The 16,896-nt window shown below is 30.9% G+C and overlaps 1 protein-coding gene across 1 annotated transcript; it reads left to right on the forward strand.

The window, feature by feature from the left end:
- The first annotated feature begins 7,938 nt into the window (after positions 1–7,938).
- LOC129987738 (gastrula zinc finger protein XlCGF57.1-like) lies at positions 7,939–9,992 on the forward strand. Its single transcript, XM_056095681.1, has 2 exons — positions 7,939–8,461; positions 9,112–9,992. The coding sequence occupies exons 1-2, from the start codon at positions 7,939–7,941 to the stop codon at positions 9,990–9,992; spliced, it is 1,404 nt and encodes a 467-aa protein (XP_055951656.1).
- Positions 9,993–16,896: the final 6,904 nt, after the last annotated feature.

The raw sequence follows: 16,896 nt of genomic DNA on the forward strand, positions 1-16,896 counted from the left end.
TTTACTAGTTGAAGTAAAGTGTGATTGAATTAATTTATCTATTTCAGCTTACTTCTTAAATTTGATTTTTTCAAAACTGTTTATTTAATTTCTGTATTGGAGTAAACCATTTTCTGAAAAATTTGAATTAAATATAAATATTATTTCTTTAAATTGTTTACTTTAGTTCTTTATTCTACCAATAGATGGCGCCAGCAGTAAATGGAATATATGCAAAGTCAAACCACAAGCAATTAAGAACGATTTGTATGGAACAGTGCATCAATACATACGAATACCAGTAAGACCGGTTACTCTTATGATGTGGAGCGGCGACTTCACACCGCTCCGATAAATTTCAGTGATATGCAATTCAGTGATACGATGATTCTAATAACCGGTCCGTTCACAGATTTCTCCTTTTCTGTTATGTTCGAGAGCTTCCATTGGACAGATCGTATCGATTGTTACATTCCAGTGAAGTCACCGCTCCGGTAAATTTCAGTGATATCGTACGATTGTTACTTTCTATCGTGATCCGAAATCTGTAATCGAAATATCACCAGCAAGATCGTATCAAGGATTTAAATCACACCACTCTTTGAAAAGTATTGATTACTGGTATTTGTGACTTATTGATATTGGTTACTTAATAACCGCTCGTAAAATATTCGTCATCCCTAGTTGGGGGGAGGGACAACATCTTTTTTCTAGTAAGTAATATGAGAAAGAAAGGATTTCCCATAAATCGTTTCTCACTTTTACTTCCTATGAATCAAAGTTTTTAAAAATTTCATGTTTACCGCTACGTTTCTGTCTTTAAAAACCCTAAAAACAGGCTTTCTTGGATTAAAGCAATTAAAATTCCATTATCGATATTTAACCCTCTCATGTTTCTAATAAATGAAAATCTATTGATTCTAAAAGAAAAATTATGTTTCACGCACTGTGGAAAATCAACTCTAGAGGTTAAAGAAACGCCGTGTGTGTAAGCTTGCATTTGATTATGTGCGCCAGTACTTGGACTACGCCGATCAAAGTTCCATTGGCGCCAGTGGCTGCTGACGTCTGCACAGCATACGCGAACGACAAATCGGTCGCGCCTTTATTTTTCCGCCAAATGTGTAAGCTCTAATATAAAATACACTACTGTTGTTATGGCGGCGACGGTGAATTAATCGCTTCGGAAAAATCCGCTGTGTATGTAACCAGCCTAAGCATTCCAAAAATGTGCTTCATTCTTGACGTGCAAATAGGTTTTCACCTTTTGGCGCAGAAAAGCTTTTCAGCAAGCAACCATACATGTATTGCGTCTTTCCCCCATTTCTATAACTACCGCAATGAAACCAGTCCTCCAATACTCCACCCCTCCCTCCTCTTTTGAACTTTTATAAAAAAACTCTGTTTCACCCTAACTTGGCAGTATTGTAAAAGGTAGAAAATGTGACGCTCCGCGTTGGGAAAGAGTTCCCAATCAATTCCGACTTTAAAATAGTTAAAATGAGCAGAAATTTATCAAATAATATCATAAATTACAGAAATCCTTTTTCTATCAATATGTATTTAAAATTATTCTCAAGTTAGAAGTGCTTATATGTTAAGTATTTTGTAAATAAAGCGAACGAATAAAACTAAAAGATTGACATAATGAATTCCACTTTGGCTAGAACCGGTCTTCAAGGTCAAATATTTGGCGCGCTTTTCTTTTACGTCTCCGCCAACTCAACTTCATTCAGTTCGCAACCTTTATCATCTTTCGTACTTTTTTATTCTCGCTTTTTTAGCAGCTGATATTTTTGATACTATTAATCGCATTAGTAGTTATTAGCTTTGTTTGGTGAATATTTATTCGATTCTTCATTTCTATTAACTTCTAAAATGTTTGAAAAAGAGAAAGTGTTATCATCGACTACGCTGTGCACACCTTCAAGACGAGTGAAACCAACAAAAAGTGTAGCACGCAGAAACATCTTAAATGTTTATTCTCGACTCCGAGAAAACCCTTAAGATTCTATCAATAAAATCGTCGATAAAGTTTCGCATCTTACAGATGTTTCGCATCTTACAGATGTTTCGCAATGAACAGTTTTCCTTTTGAAAAAAGAAATAAAGGCATCCTTTAAGTACCCTGCAAAGAAGCGACCATGCTCAGTAGATAAACATTCAGGTCTTGTAAAATATGATGATTTTACATTATTCTGTATTTAACGAAAAATCCATGCATTTTTTTTCGCAGAAATGAGATCTCAACATTAGATAAAGTTTTAAAAGATGTGAACGATGATGCAGATATCTTTTCGAAAAACATTAGCCGAACTACGCTTTACAGAATATTGAAAGATATATTGTTTTCTTTTGAGAAACGGTGAAACGAAAGGAAATAACTTTAATGATTTATTAAAATAATGTGTCAATAATATTGAAAAAATAATGAAAATAAGGAAACAACTAATTCTCCGATAAAGTGATAATATGATAAAGTAAATAAATATTTACTATTTGGCGAAAAATTTGAGAGATAAAGTTTCGCCAGCGATCTGCATTTCTACAAACTTTGTACTTTAAAGTAACCCTGTTCCCCTGACGACGACTGCGATTCGGCATACCTAGAATATACACTACTGCCAAGTTAGGGTGAAACAGAGTTTGTTTTTTATAGTGATGGATTCATGCGTTCATCTCTTGGAATTCACGGTTCTAGCGTCCTCCGGTTAACGAGTCTCAAAAACAAAACAAAAAAACAATGAATTAAACCTACCGCCGCCATAACAGATACAATGTATGTTATGTTTTATGTATATTTGATAATTTGGTTATAAATTTTATTTTGGACTCTCTGTCATCAATTCGGATGACAGCCTTTGTTGCTAAAAATCATTCAATCAATCTGGAGTTCTAGTGCTATTCTGCAATTTTTTTCCCTCCAAATCTCTTCAATTATATTGTTTGAATTTTTGTACTCGTGCTTTTGTTTTGCTTTATAATTTGTATGAAATGGCAATTATATTTATTTTGCCTGATTTTCTGATATTTTACAGAATTATTTTTTTCCCCCGTTTTGATTCTTGTCTTTTCTAGCAATACATTGTAAAACTTTTGTAAATTCTGCATTAAATAATATACAAAATAATTTATTTTATAATTTAAAAATATGTGTTCTGATTTTGATATTTGAAAAATGTTTTTTATAATTATGTGCAGAATTTATCTTATATTTTGTATAGAGTAATCAGTTAGCTCTGATATCTGTAATAAAAATTTCATTATTGCTTATAATTTTTCTGTTTTATTATTCTCATTCAGTTTTAACATTTTAATACCTTTTTCCTTTCATTTAGCATTAAAAAAAATTAAAGTGAAAATATCAAAATATTTATTGCTTAAAATTTTGTAAATGAATATGATGATTTAAGAAATCTCTTATAATTTTTCTGTAAGAACACATTTGAAACATTTTGGCATGACAACATAATATATTTTATCAGATTTTTATAATTATAAAAATATAAAATTATTTATATTTACAATTCATAATTTCAAACACAAAAAATAAAATTTTATTTAAACTAAAATGTTTATGAATAAAATTTTTAAAAAAAACATTAGTATTTACTTTTTGAATTAAAAAGAAAATATGCTGAAAAATGCCGGAAACTATACCAGTAGTCCTGGATGGACAAAAGTTGGAAGTAATTTATTGATTTTTTTTTTAAAAGAAGGAATGATTAATAGTTATCCTTGGATTACTGATTAATTTTGTTTTGAATAAATGCTAATCAATCATGGTGGTGAAAAAATGTAGATTTTCTGTTTTATCTTAGTTACTTGCCTTACTTTCACAATGATATGACCAAAATAAAGTAACTCTGTGATTAACTTCCTTTTGAGTAAGTAATCATGTTAAATTTTATCTAAATATTGTTGATTTTTAAGAATCCAAGAAATTTTAGGAAAAAATATTAAATTTTATCATTGTCTCTGTAGATAAATTTTATTTTTATTAATTTAGACTGATGATTTATTTTGTTTTCAGTAATCTTTCTCTGATGTTACCATAAAAAAAACTTAAGTATCCATTAAATTTAAAAGACATGCAAGAACAAAAAGTGTATATATTTTAAAAGGAAATCCTTACACCTCAAGAAAAAAAATGCAGCTGCTGAATAGCTCAAGTTTATCACAATTAATTAGAAAAATCGCCTTTTTTCATTGACAGAACTGAATTTCAAAACTATAATTCATTACTGTTATTATTTTATTTTTAAAATATTTTATTAGACCCAAATAAAATTTAAGAAATGATTGAAATCAGTAGAAGTATATTCCCTTCAATTCTTTCCTCAAAAAAAAAGTTTCAGATCAAATTTTCACTTTTTATGTTTTAAGTATTATGTACAGAATGCACGTATATTACAAAAATAGATCTGATTATTTAATTGAAAAATAGATTGATTAATACATGGAATCTTTAAGTGGCAGATTTATTAAATTCTTAGAAAAACTAGGAAACATGATGTAAATAATACTGGTTTTTATGAACCAGGATTATGATGATAGTTGTAATGTAATTACTGTATTTTTATATTCACCCTCCAAATTGTTACAAAAATAAAGTCTAGAATTTGTAATTTTTTATTAGCTCATCCTTCAATTAAAGAAAGAAAAAAATTATTATACTAAATTCATAGGTTCAAGTAATTTATCACTAAAATTAAAATAAAATTAATTAATTAAGATTGACCTTCATTTCACTTTAAAAAATAAGGGAGGGGGACATAACCATACTTTCCTAACTTACAGCCATAATATAGTACTAAGACCTTTTTCAGGAAGTTTCATTGAAGCTTGAAATATTTAAGAAAACAAAAATCATTCCTACTTTTAAAGTTTGAATTACAAAACATTTTTAGCTATAAAATATTGTTTTAAATAACTTCATAAAACATGTTGAAAAAATCTTTACTTTTTTTTATGAGCTGAAAATGATAAAGTAATTTAAACATTTTTGATTTCCAAACACGAAAAAAATATTCATCCTGATGATACTCTCCTGACTAGAATCTGCACTCATATTTCTAAGTCCACACTTAGCAACATAGTGAATATAACTTATTTTCTCCAGTTAATGTGAGCATGCACTCAAGACACTAGTTCCTATTCAACAAATTTTGAAGTTTGTTAGCATTACATGATCGTTCTTTCACTCTCCACTTTTGGATGAGCCCATTCCCTAGGGATAAATGTTACATAATATTGTATAATAAAAATTGTTTCACACTCTGATAATTTTGATATTTCTTTCACTAATTAAGAAATAAAATAGGACTAGCGCATTCGATAAATGATGAAGATAGGTAAAGCAGCAGTATTGGAGACCAGCTGTTATGTCAAGGTAGAAAAAATTCTAGTTAAACCTATTAAAACTCTCCAAACTAATATAATAAGAATTTTTTTTAAAATAGATTACCATATTAAAAAAGTTACAACTTTTGATCAATCATTGACTTATACCTGATATTTCTGTACGGGCATTTTTGTTGAAGGTTCTGCTGTATTTTGTATTTTTTGTCTTGCTTTTTTATTCATTTTGAAATTTAAATTGAATTCTAAAAACTTGCAATGACTTTGAAAGTTTTCATTTATCTGTCAGGTTTTTAGTTTTAGACGATTTCAGAATTTTTATTATTTTTATGGTTATGTATGCCAGTAAAGATTTGGTTTTTATTTTTAAAACTACTAAAACAAATCTGTCAATTGAAAAAAACTTATTGTCATGCTATATCAAATATGTAATACATGGAATGGAATGCAGTAAAATCCAGTCTCTTTGAAACTGTAAATTACAAGTTGCTCTATATTTTTGTGGTTGTTTGGCTCTATGACTTTTACCTTACTAGAAACTGGAACCATTGTGTTCTGAAAAATTTCACCAATAATTAGATCTTATAATGTTAAATCTAAAATAAAATTAGGAGAAAAATTATTAGCTATTTAATTTTATTTTTTCTGTAAAGAATTACACTATTTGTTTTTAGAATAAAGATTTGCAAATAATTTTTATGGACTACTCCATGTTTTAAGTCTCACCACATGTATCGATTTTGATTTACAATATTTTTTTAATGTAAAAGATGTTTTAATCTTTCTCTATCTTCTACCATTTAAATACTATATTCAAGGGAAATAATAATCACAAATTAATGAAGCCAGTTCTCTTAATGACTCATCTTTATTGATTTAAAAAATGAAGGTTCTTTTGTGATCATGTACAAAGAACAAAATCCTTGATCAAATAATAAGGATTATATCTCAACTACTACCTTATTTTGTAAGCTTTTTAATTCTTAATGGGATAAATGTTATGTGGTAGATATTTAAAATAACAAATATATATTTGCAATTAAGTGCAGTTTCAAATTATAAAAAGTATATTGTCCATGCATTTATTTGTTTATTTTTTAATATTTTTCTGATTTTTTTCTGAAACAATTTTTTTTCTATGAAAGTTATGTTGATTATTTTTCTTACTGTATTATATTTTTCAGATTAAGAAATAAAAGCAAAAAACAAGAAGGAGATACTTTTAAGTTTTATTGTGACTAATTTGTATAGAAAGGGTTTCATTAAAACTGAAGGACATTTAATTGACTAGCTTTTTTACCTCCATTTGCGCCTCTTCTTTCTTCTCCTTCTTCTAATATTATTAGACATTAATATTGACAAATTATTGTTAGATTTGGGAAGAAAAAACATGCGTTTGTGTTCATTTTCTTGTGTAAATTATATATATATATATATATATATATATATATATATATTTTAGTTTTTAAGAATAAAATAATCTTAAAAGAATTTTCCTCATTACTTTTATTTGTTGTAAAATAACTTTTGTCATTAAGAACTTTTGTCATTACTTTTATTTGTTGTAAAATACCTTTTGTCATTAAGTTAATAATATATGTCATTCCATATAGCTGCTTTCAATTGCAATTATATATATTGTTACGAACCTATAATATTGCTACCCGGCACGAATAGAGTCATCGTAAGAAAGACCGTTGTACGATCGGTCCTGTACGTGCTGAGATCAATGAACTTAGAGCTTGGCGACAGACTTGGCGAGCATTTGGCGGCTTGGCGATAAATTTGGCGAGTTTGGTGACTAAATGGATAGTACCGGAAAGTTCGAGAACTTTCAAGATCCATCCACTAACAACCGAGATGCAGCCAGGTACGCCCTGATTGGTCAGAAGATTCTAGCCCCGCCTCCCGGAACTATAAAAGACGGGCGCTCAGAAGCTACGAAGTTGTTGTTGTGTGGATCGTCCGAGTCGTCGTGTGTATCGTCACAAGTGGTGTGAGAGGAGTCGGAGTCGCCGACACGTAGAGAAACTGGAGGATTAGACAGCAAGAAAGCTGCGGAACTATAGCAATTAAATGTGCTGCGCTATTACGATTGATTGACGGTATTTTGCTGTATAGAAAATTTTTGTAACATTTGGTGTCAGAAGTGGGGTTAGTTGGACTTTCCTGTGTATGCCTTGAACCAGAAAAATGGATGAAAAATTCGCATTGTTATTTGCCATGATGGCAGGGATAAAGAAAGGACAAGAGGAATTGATGAATGAATTCAAGATAGAAATTTTAGAAAATAAAAGTAACAAAACCGAAGACGTCCATGATATCACAGAAGAAATTGAAGGAAACAGCGAGAGCCAAGTGGAAGAAAAGACTGAAGATCGAATGGAGACCAGTGTCACCGAAATGGAGCTTAGCCATCCGGAGGGTGAACCGAAGTTCAATGAGGAGATGCACGAACAGGGAGACTGTCAAATATCTGCAGGGCTGAAACAGGCTTCTCCGAACGAGTCCCCTGAAGTGGAATCGAAGGTGCAAACACTTGGGGATGGAGAAGATGAACTCTGTTTGGACGGGTCTGTTAGTGGCGACCCGTGCTCAATGCCTATGAATGCAGGTGTTAAAGAGACCCTGTTTGGACTGGATTCATCCCGAAGGTCGATGGGACAACCTCTTAGTGTCTCCTTGCATAATGACACGGATGAAGACTACGTGGCTCGAATCGCTGATCTCTGCAGTCTTGGCCCCAATTTCCTTCAAGAATTCGGCTTTGTTGTGGATTTGCAAAGTGGTGTGATGCAAATAAAAGCCGAAGAATCGCCTGTGTATCTGGTCAAGCTACGTCGTCGCAAAAGGACCCTTCCCGCAAAGACAGATGCGCTCTTCAGAAGTTCCTGTGTGGGGGACGGCGGACAATTCTCGAGTGTTGAGAATGGACCGGGAAAGGGTGGGCGTATTCCCGTGAGAGCTCTGCCGACAAAGTTGAATCCCTGGCTTTCAAGTGGACTCCAGTGGGCACTGTTGGACCTTCCTGATAGTCGATTGGTTCGATGGAGGAAGTTCAAAATGACCAACCGACCATCCTGGCAAGAATTCGTTCCAAAGAGTCATGTTGCGATATCATGTTTGGCTCCATGGGACATCTTGCATTTTAAGGAGCGGAATCAAGTCTGGATGTACCATCCGAAACGACGAAGAGATCCGTGTCAAAAGCATTGAGAAGGTTCGGATGGATCGTTAGTCGCCGCCAAATTAGCGAATGATGTCATCTTCGAAAGTGCGGAAGTCGCCAAATGAATCAACATCATCACGAGGAATCCTACCCTTGCAACTTCTGCAACGAAGTCTTTTCTATGATTTCCAAATTCAAAAGACATTTACGCATGCATACACAAGAGGAACTGTTTAAATGCCAGTTTTGCAAGAAAGCCTTTACCCAGAATGGGCATTTAAAAGTACATTTGCGTCTGCATACAGGAGAGAAACCGTTTACGTGCGAGTTTTGCAAGAAAGCCTTTCCGGATAAATGGAATTGCAAAAGACATTTACGTACGCATACCGGTGAGAAACCGTATAAATGTGAATCTTGTAATAAACACTTTTCGACTAAGGGGAGTTTGATAAAACATTTACGGACGCATACGGGAGAGAAGCCATATGCATGTGAAATTTGTAACAAATCCTTTTCGAATAAGTATAGTTTTAAAAGACATTTACGTACACATACGGGAGAGAAACCGTATACATGTGAATTTTGTAACAATTCCTTTTCAGATAAGAGGAATTTGAAAGTACATTTACGTCTGCATATGCAAGAGAAACCATACATATGTGACATTTGTAACAAACCCTTTTCGGATAAGGCGAATTGCAAAAGACATTTATGTACCCATACTGGCAAGAAACCGTATACATGTGAGTTTTGTAACAAATCCTTTTCGGATCAGGTGACTTTCCAAAGACATTTATATACGCATACGGGGGAGAAACCATATGCATGTGTATTTTGTAATAAATTGTTTTCGAATAGGAGGAATTTAAAAGTACATTTACGTACGCATCCGGGAGAGAAACTGTTTACATGCGAGTTATGTAAAAAAACATTTTACCACAGCCAGAATTTAAAAGTACATTTGCGGCTGCATACAGGAAAGAAACCGCATACTTGTGATGTTTGTAATAAATCCTTTTCTTATAAGGGGAATTTCAAAAGACATGTATGGACGCATAGTGGAGGGAAACCGTATACATGTGAATTTTGTAACAAACCCTTTTCGGATGTGGGGAATTTGAAAAGACATTTACGAACGCATACGGGAGAAAAACCATATATATGTGAATTTTGTAACAAATCCTTTTCGGATAAAGGGATAACCCAAAGACATTTACGGACGCATACACAAGAGAAACTGTTTACTTGCGAATTCTGCGATAAAGCTTTTTCCCTGATTGGGCGTTTAAAAGTACATTTACGTCTGCATACGGGAGAGAAACCGTATACTTGTGACGTTTGTAATAAACCCTTTTCAGATAAAGGGAGTTGCAACAGACATTTACGTACGCATACGGGAGAGAAACCATATATATGTGAATTTTGTAACAAACCCTTTTCGGAAAATTGGCGTTTCAAAAGACATTTACGTACGCATACTTGAGAGAAAAAGTAAACATGTGAATTTTTAATAAGGCATATTCTCCGCAGTCATATTTAAAAACTCATTTGCTGTCGCATACGAAAGATAAACTCCACGTTTGGAGTTTTTGTGGCAAAGCCTTTACAGTGTATACTTTAAAATGACATTTACGAATCCATATGGAAGAGAAACCGTATGTTTGCGAAATTTGCAATAAAGTTTTTTCTGAGCGGCGTGGATTAAACTTGCATTTAATAATCCATTTGGAAAAGAAATAATATGCATGCAAAATTTGCAGTGAACCATTTATTCAGCGTTCTGATCTAAACGCACATCTGTGGACGCATACGAAAGAGAAACCCTACACATGTGACACTTGCAATAAAGTATTTCTGCGGTATGCTGATTTTGAGAAACATTTACTGACGGATACGAAATTGAAATCGCATGTATGTGAGTGTAAATACGGATTTTCTTTTATATCAAATTTAAGAGTACATTTCCGAACTCATACGAAAGAGAAACCGTACACATGTGACTTCTGTAATATAATATATTCATTCCATTTCTTTAAGGATACATTTGCCGAAGCATATCATAGAAAATGAATGTAGTATACGACTCTGATGTTCAACGTTTGTTAATGGGAGAACTTCACCACTTCTTAAAGAGAAAGACTTATTATAATGATTTTTTTGCAAGTTAATGTTTCAGAAAACATAGGCCAAAAAAAAAAGCCTTATTATTTCAGGCTAATATATTTCGATAATCTCTTCTAGAAATTTTATTTTTTATGACACAGTACATAATGCATGTTTACTGTTATAATACAGGCCAGTTCTTATACTTAAATGAATATTCCAAATTTGCGGTGCTTTTGAAGAAAAGTAAAATCTTGTTCATCAGAAATTATAAATAGCAGTTGAAAATTTAAACAATATAGTTATAAATGTTCAGTAGAAGCACCTCCAAAAGTATGAACAATATCAAGACGATACGATAACTCATCCCATACCCGTTCAGTTTCTCCAATATCATGCTTTGAAAGCCTGCAGATGTGCATATTTTGAATTTATGAACATCATTTGATTGCGGGGGAACAAACACCTGCAGTTTGTTGTAGTCCCGGAAAAAAATCAAATCAATCATATCCGCTTTGTTTCAAATCTTCACACTGTGCATGCAGAAATGTGTAGATGAGTTATCGTACTTTTTCTATATCCTTCCAGTTTCCAGACGGACTCACATTATAACTGTTTTGAATTTTTTTTTTTTTTTTTTTTTTTTTTTTTGAATTCCGATAAATAAGAAGATTGTTTTCTATTAACAGACCAGCAAATTTGGGATATTCTTTTAAAATCACCTTGTAATCTGCGGAATATGTAAATGAATATGCATGTATTATTTACTTTAAGGGAAATCAGCTTATCAATGTGAATACATTTTATACACATGCGTTAATATGTTTCCAATATAAATTTGTATTTTATTATAAAGTATTGCAAATTAAAGTACTTCTCTTTTACTATTGTGTGTGCTTATAACTTGTATAAATTTCTTGATGTTCAGTAAAAGAAACAGAACATTTATTTTTACAAATACCTTTATACAGTTTTAACAATGAAAGAAATGATTAGCATTTGAATAAAATAAAAGAAGGTAAATAATACTTGGTTTTCTTTAGTTAAATGTAATACTTATACAGTTTTAACAATGAAAGAAATGATTAGCATCTGAATAAAATAAAAGAAGGTAAATAATACTTGGTTTTCTTTAGTTAAATGTAATACTTATACAGTTTTAACAATGAAAGAAACGAGTAGCATCTGAATAAAAAAAAATCTAAATAATACTTGATTTTCTTTAATTAAATGTATTATTATGATTTATTTTGAAGCCAAATTAGAAATATCGTGCTTGCCCCCCTGTCGGATTTGTCTTGCTGCCTCCTCTGTTTGTTATACCAGAGTGTCTCAACCTATGGTGCCGAAAACTGTATGTGAATCGCTACTTTAAATTTATACTTCCTAATTTTTTACGAAACATCGGCAGGTTTATTTTCTTACTGAATTTTTGTGTTTATTCTTCCGATAACAGCAATAGCAACGGGGGATGAAGCTTTAGACAACATTACAAGCGGAAACGAAAAACTATTGGAGGTAATATTAGAAATGCATAATTCACGATTTTTTGAATAACAAATATTTATGCTATTTTTATTTTAAATATTTGTTCCAAATCATTGATATTTTAATCATATTTTGCATTTTTTTTTTTTTTGAATATTTCATTTAACAATTTAAGTAACTTGGGATTGACTTAATTTAACTATCTGAGCTAAAGTTTTAATTTTAATTATTTTTCTAAACCATTTACTTAATGCATTTATTGGAATAAAGTATTTTCTGAAAATATTGAAATAAAATCATCTCTTTAAAATTTTCACTTAGTTATATATTTTTTCCAATAGATGGCGCGTACAGAATGAATGCCAAGAGAAGTTCACGTGGCAGACTATTACAAATTGTTTTTCTGGGATATTGGTATTGTCAAGAGCAAAGGCACTGAAGTAAAAAAATAAATAAATAAATTACTGATACTACTGACTCGTAAAGAAATTTACAAACGCTTCCAGTGAATAGCCCCAATCACGGATATATACATTTAACAATGATTTTGAAATTCTAATAATAACTATTTCACTTTTCAATCTTTTCATATATTTCTTCATTTCCCTTTATGACCGCAAATGAGGGGATGGGAAAATAGTTTCCCTGAGGTTAAATCCTATTTCCGGCGTATCCTCTCCTCCTGTGGGGACACCCTTTCTATTCTTCCGTTACACCCCTTCTTTCGGAAGTGTCGGTCTGAGGCGATATCTGACATCAAATGTTCTCCGTGGGGATCTTATTTCCCCGATAATGATTGATACCTAATTTCGTTAATTTATCTATAGGAACTCGGAAGGATTGAATTAGGGTGAAAACGTTTAGCCGACAAAATAAAATATTTTCCAGAATATAATGCAATTAAATAACACGATTTTTAATGCGTTTTATAACGTTTGACAACATAAACATTTTAAATCATTTTACGTATTATATATATATATATATATATATATATATATATATATATATATATATATATATATATATATATATATATATATATATATATATATATATAATGTAAGCATATAAGTTTTTAATCAGAAGGCAGTTTCGAAGACAGTGAAAAGACTTTCGGGTTTTTTTTTTTTTTTGGCGTCGTTTTATTTCACCCCGGTGAAGCACGCATTATGTGCAAGCAGGAGCAACAAGCACACACACACAACACAGAGCGAAATGAGGGAAAGCTCATGAAAATTTTATCCCTGGTCTTATATGACATGACATATTGATAGGGAAAATATTTCTTCACAGTGCTTATATTTAATGAGATTTCGATAGGGAATTTCTCTACACGCGCCGACCCAGGCAAGAGAATCACAGGGAATCTTTTAAAAGAATGTGCTTGCTGGACATTTTTCTAGCCCTTCACTAGGAGTATGAGAACGCTTCTGCTTTTAGCCGATTCAGTAATTTTGCAAAGCTTCTGTTGAATTAATTAGATAGAAAAAGTGTAATGGGATGAGAAAATAAGAGAATATTTTAGAATGAAGTTAATATGGGCTGAATTACGATAAAGCTGTGGAAATTAATTTGGATATTAAATTAGAATTTAAAATATCATCATATACATATATAACTACTATCTTTTTTTGGTAAATGGTTGGGGAAAAAAAACTGTTATATTGATCCATATATTGATAAAATCTGATATTCCAGGAATAGGAATCTCTTAGATTTTACACCTTTTCTGTCATTAAATTCAACTGAATTATATTATTAACCAATTTAAATTTTGGTTTGAATAGCTTTCAATTTTTAGAAATGTGTTTGGAACAATAAATATGAATAATATTATTGTATTTAACTCATCAGATTTATTACAGCTTTCTTAATTGTTTGCAAAAACCAATCTTGGGAATTATTTAACTTATATGTTAAATTAGCGTAACTAATTTCATGTGTTATGTGTTTATATAAAAGTGTCTTATATAGTCAGCTCGATTTTTACACTCTTTACGAATAAACAAGCCATAAATAGTTTCATTTATACTATACAGCTATAATGTGTTTTTATTATATATATTGTGTATTTGATCCGTTAAGCAACAAAAGACATATTTTTTAGAAAATTATGTTAATGGAATTGTATTCAACCGGTCCTCTATTACCTTGTTAAAGGGTAAAATACAGAAAGGGGAGGATTAGACTTTTACAAATTTCGATGTTTAAAATTTTTTATGATTTTGTTGAACAATATTTAGAAATTATAGATTGTTTTTTTTTTTCAAAATGAAGTATTAATTAAATATAATTCTTATTTATATTATCGAAATAACATATTAACTTTAGTGTTAAGTTATTTTAACTCCTAAAATTATATGGTTTTGAGGGGCCCATAAACACGGCAATTTGTTGCCCTTACTTAACACGATACCAATTTGTTAAAAAAAAATTTCTATGAGACATAGCTAAAAAACTTACAAAAGATATTTTTTTTAAATGTAGCATTTATTTTAACATTTAAAACTGATCATTTTAGAATACTTTTATTTTGATAATAAATATTTTGTAATTCATGAATTTTTATGATTTTTTTAAAAATATACTCTATGTTTGCTTCTATAAAGCTTTCCGTGAAAAAATAAATTAAGGTTCTAATAAAAATAACGTGTAGACATTCCACACACCGGAATAAAGTTGATTGACAGTCAAAAGGCGGATTTCGACCCTTTTTCAACGATTCCTTAACCTTCAGAAATTTCATCTTTATTGGGTTTTTTTTTAGATTCTGAGACTAAGTAAGCATTTTTTTCAAACAACTTTATGAATTATTATATTTTCCAGTCTATGAAACTAATTATTTCATCTCTTTTATGTACCTCTTAAATAATTTTTAGCAAAAAGAAAAAAAAAAAAAAAAAAAGAAAGAAAAATAAGAAATTTTATGTTAAAGTGGTAATTTATTTTTTTTGCATTACAATTCAAAGTATTTTTTTATTAGTTTATTGAAATATAAACAAGAATTAATTCAATAATTTTAATGCGACCATTATAATTTTTTCCGCTAAGGAGAAATCCACGTTAAACTGAAAATGAATATTATAATAAAAACTTAGAAATGTTAATAAACGAAACTGTTTTTTACCACATTGCCAACTGTAATATCTTGATCAAGACCGATCAAATAATAAAGTAGCGCGACAAAATAATTCTTCTATTTACAGTATTATATATTTAGGGAAAAAAATCTTATTTTCATCTTGATTAATATTATTTACAATTATCAAATAATATTTCAATCACGAAATAGTTCCTTGATCAAATCGGAGAATAAGTCACCAAAAAACCGCTAACGAGCTGTTAGCTCTAAACGGCTGATCCAGGAATACATCTTAACACAGAAACCCAAATCACTGGGCTGGGTAACGTTGGATCATATGCTGGTAATTTCAATAACTCGTTGCGAATCTGGGGTAACTTTTCAAAGAACTTAGTTGAACTTGAGTTCCCTATCATCCAACAGCTGTTCAGCAACGCTTCCTCAATGGTCTCGACTCGATCGAGGGAGTGTCTGTTTGTGGTCGACCCTCTCAAGTACATGTTAATTATACTCAATTTACAGCTAAGATCGGCTGGAGTGCACTTGAGTTTGACACTTAATAGCAACGGTTGTTGGTGATTGATCGTTTCTTGATGATTTGAAGAATCTCTAAATAAAGGAAAAATGCTTAGCATTTGGACTTTCTAACATTTTTCTCCCTTAAAGACATGATGGATCAATTTTAAACTACGAGACGCACATCTGTGTTCCCTTACCTGCATACAATAAATGACTAGACACAATGACTCTACTAGTGAAATGGGTCCACATCTGGCGATCCGTAGGCACTTAACAATGTGTGGAAACGGGTGACGTTACATCTCGTCGGAATGCCAATTACCATATGAGAAAAAAGGGGAAACGTTACACAACCGTATTATTGATGATGCATAAAAATTATTGATATATCCTTATGCAAACAATTAGATTTTCTGTCACACATTTTTAAAAAGTATTCACATTTGGATGAATTTCTGTGCATTATGCAAGATGTATTTAAATATCTGTCATGGGCAATAGGGTGAAACGAAAATAGCCTTATTTCTTTATTTAATTTTAGTTTAGTAACAGTGCGGTAAAGCTGCTTTTTAGGTTCAAAAATATTTTTTTAAAATTTGGTTGAAATATTAGATTACCTTGAAGTGCCTCAAAAAGCTTAAAATTTGTAAAAAAATGGAAATTTTTAAAATGGCCTTTAAAATTTTTTTGTTAGATTTTTGTTTGGAAATAGTGCGGAAAAGATGCATTTTAGGTTAAAAGCAATTTTTAAAAATTTGGTTGCAACATTTAATTGCCGCAAAAAATTGAAATTTGTAAAAAATTAAAAAAAAATTTTTTAAATAAAAATTTTTAAAAAGGGCCTTTAAAACTTTTTCTGAGATTTTAGTTTGGTAATAATCGTGAAAAGTTAGCTTTTAAGTTCAAAAAGAATATTTAAAAATTCTGATAGCAATACAAAAATATCTCGAGGTGTCACAAAGAGCTCCAAGTTTGCAAAAAAAAAAAAAAAAAAAAACAAAGAAAGAAAGAAATGAAACATTCGTCATTTTTTAATTAACAACCAAAATATTCATTAGAAATAATTTATTTGGCAGAACAACGTTTGCCGGGTCAGCTAGTAGTTATATAATAACATTATCAAAAATCAAATGCACAATGAAACACAGACCATTTTAAATTTTAATTTTTTTAATCAAAATTTTATATTCGA

This window comes from Argiope bruennichi, chromosome 10 (genome assembly GCF_947563725.1).
Source record: "Argiope bruennichi chromosome 10, qqArgBrue1.1, whole genome shotgun sequence".
Lineage (NCBI taxonomy): Eukaryota > Metazoa > Arthropoda > Arachnida > Araneae > Araneidae > Argiope > Argiope bruennichi.

What these genes read in the sequence shown, in the direction of transcription:
- LOC129987738 (XM_056095681.1), top strand. Translation starts at nt 7,939, where the DNA reads ATGCCTATGAATGCAGGTGTTAAAGAGACCCTGTTTGGACTGGATTCA. An exon ending in GAGTCATGTTGCGATATCAT is followed by an intron (nt 8,462 to 9,111) that starts GTTTGGCTCCAT and finishes ATTCCTTTTCAG; the next exon opens with ATAAGAGGAATTTGAAAGTA.